A 12,170-nucleotide genomic window follows, 5' to 3' on the forward strand; every position below is an offset into this window, starting at 1 on the left:
ATGATCGTTGTATAATGGAAGAACTGACTTCAATTTCATATGTGAAATTCAAGTAATAATTCAGGTAATTATTAAAAGTCATTAATATCTCATCTATTTTTGTACGTAGCAATATAGCAAGAACGTCGTCTACATATCTATAATATATGGATACAGTGACACTTAACTAACATAAACATTGTGTCTCCAAATCATCCATCACAATATCTGCTAGGATAGGTGATAAAAGAGAACCCATCGGGCTGCCAAATATTTGTTCATAAAACTGATCATTGAAGCTGAAACTAGTTGAATCTAAAATTAATTCTGTTGCATGTAAAAATTGAGCTAAATTGAAATTTGTGTTCTTAGCAATGTCAGTCCAACGTTTTTTAATGGCATTTAAAACCAACTCTTTAGGAATATTTGTGAATAATGAACTAACATCTAAAGATATCATTATATCATTATCATTAATAAAAGTATCTTTAATATTTTTAACGTTTATCACTCGTTTATCGCAGTCTGTAACGCTAACTCAGAAACGACTACGAACGGCTCAGAAACGACTACGAACGGCTCAGAAACGACTACGAACGGCATATATAATATTGTATATTTACAATGATTCTATTCAAGATTTATTAGAGAGAACGACGAATACGATCATGCACGCACGATTTATGCTACTAGATTGTTTTATAAACAGCATGGAGCCTTTATCATTTGCATCTTGCCGACGTATTTATTTGAATATTAACATGCAATTTAACATTAACGCTGCCTAATTTATCATGAAATCTATCTCAATTCGACGTGCGCGCGAAAGAGAGAGAGAGAGAGAGAAATATAGAAACGGAGAGAGATATATGTATATATGTATATTAATCATATGTTTCCTCCTGATTCACGCATGATGCGTATGAAGAAGCGACAGAAAAACTATAACTCATGTCACGCATTTCATAGATTTTCGATCGCTTTATATATATAAGCATCATGTGTGAATCAAAAAGTATATGATTAAATTAAATGCACATACATATATCTCTATCCGTTTCTCCCTCTCTCTTTTGCGCGCACACCGAATTGCGATAGATTTCATATTGAATTAACAGTATTAATTTTGTAAGTCACATGTTATAGTTGAAACGACTACGTTAGCAAGTTTGCAAGTGATGAAGGGTTACACACTGTTTATAAAACTATTTATAATACGTGCATGAGCGTATTCGTCGTTCTCTCTTTAATAAATCTTGTGGAGTCTCTCTATTATAAATTTTTTATATATATTCTACGTTCTTTTTACACTTTATTTCTCTAATTAATTTATATTTTAATGCACGTAATATTCACGATATAATAAAAATCTATATAATTTTTTACTTTTTTACTTGAGCTCTGATAGCCGAGTTATATTATATATTAATGTGTATAATTCTTGAAGCAATGACTAGAGTATCATATTAATTCACACACATAATTGAATACTTAATTTTTTGCGTAAAGATAAATTCATAGGATATCACGTTATGTGAAATTCTAATTAAATAAGTATCTTTTAAGTAAAAAATTGTTACATTTTGTGCGTGTGTTATTTGTTCTGATTTACTAATGTTCATAATTTTACTTCGATTAAAGTTTTGTTTTGTATAAATAATAGACGAAATCAGCAAATGCAATAAGTGAAAGCAACTGAATCATTCGTAAGGTGCATAACTTTTTTGCAGTCTTTACAGTTCGGTTAGTCCGTCGTCGTCCGTAAATGAGAACGGACGTATGACCTAGCATGTTTTCGAGTGCTACAAAATATTTACCGAATTATCGAATTGTTAGATTTTCTTGACCCGTGTAAATGAAAATGTAATGTGTAAATATATAAAGGTAGAAGTAATGTGTAAATATGTATATACAATAGTGAAACTGACATATTATCCTATCTTTGATTGTCGAGGTTATGTCTTAAGGTTAGTTGGTGACGAAATTTCTTGTATTATGAGTATACACATACTTAGGTGCTATTTTTTAATGTATAAAGTAATTTGAAAATCGTATGTATAATATAGCCCAGCAAACACAAATAATTGATCTAAAACAAGGTAAGTAAAAATTATAAATTAAAATTTTATATTATGTATATATATATATAATATTATTAAAATCATACGTTTTCTGTTTCACTTACGACATTAGTATAATCTTCCTCATCAATCCTTTCAAATCTCTCCATCTCTCTTATAGTAGATATTGGAAAGATGTCTGGTTTCTGCACTGGATAACGGCGAATCTGCACACATTTCAATATTTTCTGCAGCAAAGTATTCATTCTTCTACAAACAAGAGATCAGTATTACAGAAATGTTATAACAAAGATGTCATACGATGTATTGATAAATACGATACATATTTGACTTACTTCAGTTCTGCCTCCACACGTTCACAATTGTGCGTCTTTCTGCAAATAAGAGTAAATAGCATGTACAGAGGTAAATATTATTACTATAATTTTTATACTATTACATAAAATCAGATAAATAATTCTTATTAAATATATACGTTTTTATTAAAAATGTATAATTACATCTATTTTATACAAATATCTATAAATTTACCTATTATGTATTACGTCGATATGTGTCATAGAATGCCGATCATGAGTTGAGTCTTGACTTCCTTCATACCTTTCATCAGTTTCTGTTTGTGATATATAATTGTGTGTAGGATATGTATGTAACGTATTAGTCTGTAATACATTGGAACGGGCATAAGTGTTATGAGATGTACGTGAATATGTTTTGTTTGGTTGGAAATTTGTGTGTGTTACATTATTGTTTGTGTTGTATAATTGAACGTTTGCGTCTGAGTGTGGTTGATTGTGTATGTGTGTTTGACTATTTATGTCGTGTGCTTTAATCTGCGACTGAATATCTGTATTATGTATTTGAGTATTTTTTGGCGGTTGAAGGTTTGTGTATGTTTTATTGTTTATGTCGTGTGCGTCAATTTTTGTGTGCGATCGAATATCTGATATGTGTGCTTGATTGTGTGTTTCATTGTATACTTGATACATATCTTGTGATTGATTGTGTTCATTGTTTGTGTATGATTCATTTGTTTGATTTGGAATGTATGTGTATGTGCGAGATGTTGGATTTTGTGTGAGTGATCGAGTAAAAGAGTTTGTTTGATTTATTTCCATATTCGTTTGCGTAGTTCTTCTTAAATCATCGATGTCCTCATCGATATCTTCAATGCTGGCTTGCTGAGATGTAATCCTTCGTTTTGGACTTTCATCCGAAGAAGTCGTCTGATAGCGCAACGGTTTTGCAATATTGCGCTTCGGCCGGGTTTCCATCTGCAAGCCTCTGTACATAAAAAACATAATTAGTAAGTGATACATTTTATGTAATATGTAACAAATGTATTTTTAGTAGCTATATAGTGAGATATATGAAAAATTTTCAATAAATTCATATATGTATAAGATGATTTTCTTATTAAATATTTATTAATTACTGACTTTCTAGCATTTTAAAAGAGAAGCAATATTACAATATTCATGATTACTTTTTTCTCTCAAAAGTATAAGCTTATAAATACATTACTCTTTTATTTTACAATATATTCATGTAAAAAATTTTTTATGTATAATATATATAATAATATAAAATTATAAAATTCTGTACAAGTTATGTATAATTATATATATATATATATAATTATACATATTATACAGAATTTTATATACGTCTATATAATTTTATATTGTTATATATGATTTATATATAAATATACAATAAAATTTGTACCGGGACATTACATATTTATTATATATATATATATATATAATAAATATGTAATGTCCCGGTACAAATTTTTATTATATATATATATATATATATATATATATATATATATATACATACATATATATATATATTATATCTTATTAGAATAGAAATATTTTATGCAATAACTCATCATTCCACAGAAATATTTTATGCTCCATTGTTCATTTAATTTTGCAAATCAACATATATTTGTATAGTCTCAAATGAATCTGTAATTTATCTAAAAAATGTCTCATGCTTTTCAATGTCAAGTGCAATTTAACAAAAAAGAGAATTATCAAAAAGATATTACAAAATAATTTAAAGAAGAAAAATTCGAACGTCAAAGTGAGTTATCAAGCAGATTATGGTGAGAAACATACAATATATAACAAGATTCAGATGATAAATATGTATTTAAGGAGAAAAGTAATAGAAAACGATATATAAGATCATGTAAGACAAAGTTATTAGAAAGCAAACGAGAGAAAAATATATAACAAAGATTGAGAAAAAAGAACACACGTCCCATGGCCATTCCTATAAAAATAAAAATTAACAGTTTACAGCATAGACACATATCTTACATCTTCTTGCTGTGTATAATTACAGCGATAATGTATTGCAACGTTTCCGAATTTTCTTCATCACTGTCACTATCATCCGTTGATGTGTTGTTGAAAAAAATCATCCTGTAATATTTTGCATGAACTTGATCTGAATAAACATAAAAAAATTTCACTTTTAATGTGGCACACTGATATATCTGAAAAACAGAAAATACCATTCCAACAATGTAAAAATCATGAACCTCTGAAAATGTTTTTGTACAACAAAAGAAATCAAAAACAATGTTGAAGACAATATAGATCATGCCATTACGTAAAATACAACAATTGTCACATATATCTATACCAAATGTTTCTAAATTGAATTTTATATATGAAAGACAATTACTATCATTATTATGTAAAGATACATGAATAGACGAAGTCGTGATTATTACTTTGGTCTATGAATTTCTAACTGCAATTCTATTAGAAAACTGGTGAAAAAGCTAATTTCTTATAATATTTCCTGAAAATTGACATATCTTCATAACAAAATGAGGAAAATAAATCTTAACAATCACAATTGTTGGTAAAATAAAGAAAAACCGTTGATGTTATAAATATTGAATGTTGGACCATAAAGATTTTCATTTTTATAAATAAAGTGCAAGTTCTGCAAAGCTTAAGTTATTGTTAGTAATCCTCGTTTAAACACTTCGTGTATTCTTCATCTGTGCGAAGAGTAGTATGACTAGTGCCATTAACATAACAACTTTCATGACGCATCTCAGAAACTTTACACTTGGAAAAAGGCTGACAAGACATGGCTACGATGATTCAGAATGAAAGCTAGAGGTGGTACGTCAGTTATAAAACATCTTTATTGTATTATATTTTATTACTATGAAAATTAATACCTCTCTACTAGATATAATTTTTCTAATATTTACAATGAATTTTTCCAGGAAAATATTAGGATCGCATGGCTTTTTTACACCTTTATAAATACCAACTACTATTGGCCTTGCGTGCTGTATATTTGCAATTCTACATTGGATGGGCCAGAGTTGAATGCTACCAGATTTATCTAAACTACATCCATATAAAATTGAAAGTATCATATCTTTTATATTTGAAGAAAACGACCAGGAACATTAAATATCATTATTCGACTCTGTATGATTTTTACAGTGAAACAAATGTTGCAAACATACATTTTTCCTACTTTTGTATAATTTTTTTTAAGCCATTGTGAAAACTACAGTGATTTTTTTGCGACATAGCTTACTCATTTTAATTTTATTGTTTTCTTACATTTTCTCGAACGTGATACCACTGCAAGCGACGTAGCCACTCAGCTCCTTGTATCTTCAGTATCGGAAAAAATACTCGATCTCTAATTCTCTTAAAATATATAATTCTTCGTTCACTATTGCTTCGTTCGTTAGTACACGACACTGTAACCAGTGTTGTGAGACGGGCCGGGTTTTCTCGCGCATGCGCGGCGGACATAGCATCAGTGAGGTATATGTACAGATAAAAAGATGTAGCATGATCACATAATTCTGCAAAATTTTTTGTAATATAAGGAAAAATTTGTAATATATAATTAATAATACAGCATACATATGCACAATTATATATATACATATATATTGTATTATTAAATATATATTACATATTTCTCCCGCCAAGAGTGTCAACCGTCAGCGCCCTATCTCCTACCACCTCTTCACTACAGATAGATACATCACTGCTAACAGCCATTATGGCCGCGCATGCGCGAGAAAACCCGGCCCGTCTCACAACACTGACTGTAACAAGTGAACTCGGAATAATCAAGACTCGCGCTTTCTGCACAACGATAAGACTGGATGCATATGCGCGCATTTATCTATAGTTCACGTTACATTTACTATAGAAAGTGCGCGCACATGCGTACCTTACGACCAATCACGAACTTGAGCAACATGGCGTAGCCTATCCGAGGATAATGTTTTGGCGGTATAATTTCCCACCATATATCCGTTTTTGTTTTCGCAATCTCGCCAAGATAAAAATGGCGAGACATTATACCGCCAAAACGTTATTTTCGGAAAGGCTGTGCTATATTGTTCGTTATTGCTCGAAGATTTATCGTTATATTGTGCACAGAGCGGCAGAGCGCCAGCCCTGATCATTTTGAGTTCAGTTGTAACAGCAGGTTATATATTAACGAGTGAAGCAGTGGTGAACGAAGAATATACCTTTTAAGAAAATTAGAGATCGAGTTATATTTTTTCAAGGACACTGAGGATATAAGGAGCTGTAGAGTGGACACGTCGCTTGCAGCAGTGTGGTGTATCACGTTCGAGAAAACACGTAAATATTGAAAGAAAGTTAAAATTAAGTATATCGCGAAAATCGATGTCCAGTTTATCCAGAAGGCAACGAAGTAGAATTATGTGGGAAATTAGAAAAAATTTACGTTTGCAATATCGTTTAAAATGCAAAACTGTTGCTATTACAGAGTCTAATAATCGGTGTGATATTCAAGATACTCCTGGTCTGTCAATAACCGAATTTTATGGCTCTACTTCAAATATAAATGACACTTGCAATTATAGGGACAATGTTGTGGAAGACGATAAGGTTTCTTCTTCTTCCGTCTCTGATGCTAGTGATGTAATTTCATCATTCTGTAAAATTACTTCCATGGAATTTTTCCGCGAAAGTTTAGCAGCTTGCTTTGTCAATAACAATCTTACGCATGCACAAGGTAATAGCATATTATCTGTTCTTCGAACTCATCCCTGTTTTAATATATTACCAAAGGACGTTAGAACACTTCTTGATACACCACGTGTATGTACTGTTGTGTCAAATGTAGAACCAGGAGAGTATATTCATTTTGATGTAGAAACAAAGATTATTCAACATCTGTCACATATTTCCATCGCATCTATTCATCATGTTAATCAATTGGAACTAGATTTTAATGTAGACGGATGTAGTTTAGATAAATCTGGTAGCATTCAACTCTGGCCCATCCAATGTAGAATTGCAAATATACAGCACGCAAGGCCAATAGTAGTTGGTATTTATAAAGGTGTAAAAAAGCCATGCGATCCTAATATTTTCCTGGAAAAATTCATTGTAGATGTTATAAAAATTATATCTAGTGGAGGTCTTAATTTTCATGGTAATAAAATACTAATACGTTTGAGATGTTTTATAGCTGATGCACCAGCTCGAGCTTTCATTTTGAATCATCGTAGCCATGTTTCTTGTCAGCCTTGTTCCAAGTGTAAAGTTTCTGGGATACGTCATGAAGAATCTGTCTACCACCGAGCAGTCTATTCCTCCACCTCCTTCTCCTCCCCCTCTTTCATCTCCTACCTCTTCCACTACTTCTCCTTCCTTATCGTACCTCTCTCCCTCTGGTCCCTGAAATCTGGAACAAGAACCGCGTAGCGAGGCAGCCCGGTACCAGTGGCACCGACGAACTCGGTATCAACGGAAGTCTCTTCAGGATTTCGGGGTCTCGCAGCATCGTCCACGCCATTAGATCTCCCGCCAGTGCGAGGGTCGCAGAGAAACGCAGAAAAAAGGCAGAAAAACGAGAGAGAATCGTACAACGAAAGAAGTCGTTTCTTCTTCAAGAAGAGCGAACTCGGAGCAAAGACTTCCAAACACGTTAGACTGTACATTGAGACTGAAGGCAAGCTCGAGAAGAGGCTTTCCGGTCCGTCCACGCGACTGAATAGAATTAATAAATAATAATTGGCGAATGTGCCTGCGATCTTCAAGTATCAGGACTCCTGGAGCTTTTAGAGAAACTTCTACGTTATACGTTTTTTTTTCCTTTTTTTACAATCTCGATCGTGATTCTCCGAAGTCAAGAAGGAAACGTTAAGATGACAGGCGGCGATCATGCGATGACATGCAAAACGAGATCGGTGCTCTTATTCGCGTTGATTCTCCTGAGCGTCCTGAGCGTCGCCAACAGCCAAGTCACCTTGAGAAAGTCGCATATTCGGATGCAGAAACTGTGCTCCCGAAGTCTGAGCGATGCTCTGTATCTGGTGTGTCGGGAACGCGGTTACAATGAACCGTTTTCGTACAGCGGCGAGGACGAGCCGAAAGGCGATTCTGATCCAGGTCTCGTCGAGGAGTGCTGCTACCATTCGTGCAGCTACGAGCAGCTTGAGCGATACTGCAAATCCCTACCCGAGGAGAAGCGGGTCGACTCGAGACACGACGTTATGTGAGTGGATGTTAGTGTGTTTTTTTTATGTTCTTTTCTCCTTTTTTTCCCTCTAATTTTTCATTAAATTAATTCTATTTATATGACTTAAAAATCACACTTTTCACACACGTTTCTTCTTCGTTAATTGTACAAATTTTTATCTCTGTCTTTTTTTTTTGTTACGTTTGATTATTAAAGATATTCTATTTTTAATTTTCTTCTCTGCATTCTACATATTTTAACTTATAATTAATTTTTTCTTACATTTATTTTTTTCTTTTATTTTCCTAATTATAAGTCAAGATTTTTGTAAGGAGATCTGATCCGCGAGCGCGCGTTTTACATAGCTTTGATATTTTGTTTAATGTTTATCATTTATTTTCATATCCATATATTAATAAATCAAGAAGAGAATTTTATTATATATACATACATATACTTTGCTTTGTGAATACACATTTCTAAAAAGACATTTAAATATCTCAAACGCGCGAAAAGAAATTAATATTGATAGCTGATGTTTCGGTAATGAATATTCGATAAATTCTGTTACTCGTCGATTAATTCTTTGTGCATAATCGCAAAATACATATTGTTTATACTACACATTTTGTCGTAGTAAATTTCGATAAATATATTTCAAATGGAGAGAGAGAGGACTGTAAATACGCACAATCACATATAAGCAGCTAATTATACATAACGAGCTTATGTAATTATTTATATCGATGCTGAATCATTTGTCTGGCGCGTTGTCAGCTAACTAATAGGTGATCTCCATTTGAGTCTGACAATGAGTGTCAGTTCTTAGAACGATGGATGAGAGATCGCTTGTACTCTCTTAGAAAGAGCAAGTTACCAATATCGAGGACTGAGAAAAGGAGATAGAGCGAATCCGCGTGTTATCATCGTCTCGGTGATAATCTCTGCTCCTCTTAAAGTTCACGGTTCTGTACAAACTGCCTTTTCAGATGGAAAGTCCGAAGTACTAGGGCAACTCGCACATATCATGCGTATATAATATTTTCTTCTTCTCTCTCATCAGCTCTCCTCTCTGTTTCTCTGTCTCTTTTTTCGTTGCTTTGTGGTAATGCTCCCAGTTTTTATCGAATTATTCGACTTGTTTTTCTCCAAAAATCTTAACCAAGTCTCCTTACACAAATTGTTTACAAATTTTTTGCCTGCATCGTACGAATTGCGCTCTCGTATCAAGTGACATGTTTATTGCCATATTTTTAACGCTGACATGTTTATCGTGGTTTGTTCATTAAACTCGATTTTAGGGTCGACGATCTAAAATTGATTTCGAAGATCGGGGGATGGTAATCCGCCAAAAATTTAACAAATATCGATCGATGGGGCTTGAGATAGTTGAGTGAATAGTAGGGGGTTGAATAGGAAGTTGGATCTCTTCATGAAATAATATTATGCTAAATTTTGAAAGATATATTTTTTAGAAGAAAACCTAAAAGATAGAAGATTTTGCTAATTCTACATAAAAAGTTATTTATTTATTTACTTACGTTTCTCCCCCTAATTTTCTTTCCAGAGAAGAGTCATACGTAGTGAATCTACCTTATTCCACGATGAGAGAGCTATCGTCGGAACAGAGTCCGCGATCGGAGATGGAATTCGTCAGCGGTACGATAAAACGTAAGGTCGATGATTTGAAAAAGGGACGGCACAGGGGGAAAAATGATCGCAATTTTGATGGTGAATGCAAGGGGAAGCCTGATGTGAAAAAGCGACACCGCGGCAGGCACTGCAGATGCCGTCGTCGGCGTCTGGAGTATCGCCGAGCTGCCAAGGTGCTTTCACAAAACGTCACGGTGTCAATGCTTGTCTAACATTTTCGCTTACTAATGTTTCTGTTTCACGCATTGCACACATATAATCCGATTTGGGACTAACTGCATTTTTATTATAACTCTGCATTTCGCGAATCTGCACCACCCGAAATGCATGCGTCACGAAATATTAACGCAAAATAATCCATCTAGCACGCATCTGCTAACAAATTTGGGAAGCTAAAATTTTTTGAAAGGTTTTTATGTAACAGTTGATGATTTTTTTTTATTATGACGTTGTATTTTTTTTTAAATTTTTAATAAAGAAGAAGCTGATTTTTCGCTTCAGATCGAATTATCTTTATCTATACTCTAAATTGTTATTTATGCAAATATCTGAAGCGCAGTTTCAATGAAGCTGCGCTGCAATCTTAGCGTCGATGATGACAAATACCAGACATCATGCAACGTTAAGAAAAAAAAATAAATACGCACGATATCATCTATCTATATAATTATTTTTAGATGCAAAGCGTAAGTTATTTTTTTGATTGAAATGGAATACAAAGAGGAGAAGAGACAGCAATGCACGATGCCGTAAACAAGGACACGTCGTATCAAGTGTGTTTACAACGCACTTGATACGACGTGTCCTTGTTTACGGCATCGTGCATTGCTGTCTCTTCTCCTCTTTGTATTCCATTTCAATCAAAAAAATAACTTACGCTTTGCATCTAAAAATAATTATATAGATAGATGATATCGTGCGTATTTATTTTTTTTTCTTAACGTTGCATGATGTCTGGTATTTGTCATCATCGACGCTAAGATTGCAGCGCAGCTTCATAGCTATAGTGATCTCCTTTGCATGCGCTGTCTCTTGTATCGAGATTGAATAATTGATATTAACGTAAGGAACGGATCATAACGTGTGTGCGTTTCTGTCGTTGCAGGTTTCGCGCGGCGACGCTAAACCTCTAGACTCTAGATAATAAATTCGTGACATCGTCGCCGACAGAGAAGCCTACGTTATTTCCCTCTATATCGTAACGTTGCAGTGCTAAAAAACAATACCGGTCGTTCACACACATAGTCTTACACATACATACGTACACACACGAGGAATTCTAGGAGATGCGATTTCTATAAGAAGCCGGTACTCTTAGAACAGAGAGAAACCTGAGAGCGGCCACCGCCATTCAGTGGACGCGTGTACTGATGCGCCCCCTGAGAAAGTAGACGTGAACTACGTCGTAACGCTCGGTAAAAAATATAGAATATGGTTCGAATCCGTGATATGGTTCATATCTGAACTACTCGGATAAGAACCGAGTTGAGAACCAAACCGATGAGTCAAACAAGGACCAACAATCCATCGCTCTGGCTTTATCTCACCAACGATGAGCGTCTCGTGGACTCGTGCGGCGGCAGGCACGAGATTTCGCCTCTCGCGCGTAGCGTTCCACGTAATTCGAGGACAAAATTTTATGACGTTAAACTTTGGGCAATATATAAAAAATTAAATATATTAAATATAAGGTGTAAGATCAGATTATAAGTTGAATAAAAATTATATCCAGTTTTTTGAGTACATTAAAAAAATTATCGCAAACAGATGCAAAAATAGAGTAAAAAAAAAATACATTTGTATGAAAGAAATCTCTTTTCTTATACGGATCTATTTTTTACAGGCTGTTTTTCTTTAATAATTACAGGATGAACGATGAAAAAAGATTCTTCCATTACCTATTCATCGGTCCACTGTTGGCATCTTCCTTCCAGTCTGTGCATCATC

General features: G+C 33.7%; 1 protein-coding gene and 1 long non-coding RNA gene across 2 annotated transcripts; one reads left to right on the forward strand and one right to left on the reverse strand.

Moving 5' to 3' along the window:
* Positions 1 to 2,597: 2,597 nt before the first annotated feature.
* LOC145933708 (uncharacterized) lies at positions 2,598 to 5,786 on the reverse strand. The gene is made up of 3 exons (XR_014424918.1): positions 5,675 to 5,786; positions 4,397 to 4,526; positions 2,598 to 3,344 (listed from the first exon to the last, which is right to left on the reverse strand). It is a non-coding gene; the product is annotated as an uncharacterized LOC145933708 (long non-coding RNA).
* Positions 5,787 to 8,255: 2,469 nt separating this feature from the next.
* LOC145933707 (uncharacterized) lies at positions 8,256 to 11,424 on the forward strand. Its single transcript, XM_083033685.1, has 3 exons — positions 8,256 to 8,606; positions 10,138 to 10,241; positions 11,329 to 11,424. The coding sequence occupies exons 1-3, from the start codon at positions 8,257 to 8,259 to the stop codon at positions 11,346 to 11,348; spliced, it is 474 nt and encodes a 157-aa protein (XP_082889811.1). The 5' UTR covers position 8,256; the 3' UTR covers positions 11,349 to 11,424.
* The last annotated feature ends 746 nt before the right edge of the window (positions 11,425 to 12,170 follow it).

Source organism: Prenolepis imparis, unplaced genomic scaffold (assembly GCF_030444845.1).
Source record: "Prenolepis imparis isolate NDT839.2.m4 unplaced genomic scaffold, iyPreImpa1.0 SCAF_3, whole genome shotgun sequence".
In the NCBI taxonomy this organism is placed as follows: domain Eukaryota; kingdom Metazoa; phylum Arthropoda; class Insecta; order Hymenoptera; family Formicidae; genus Prenolepis; species Prenolepis imparis.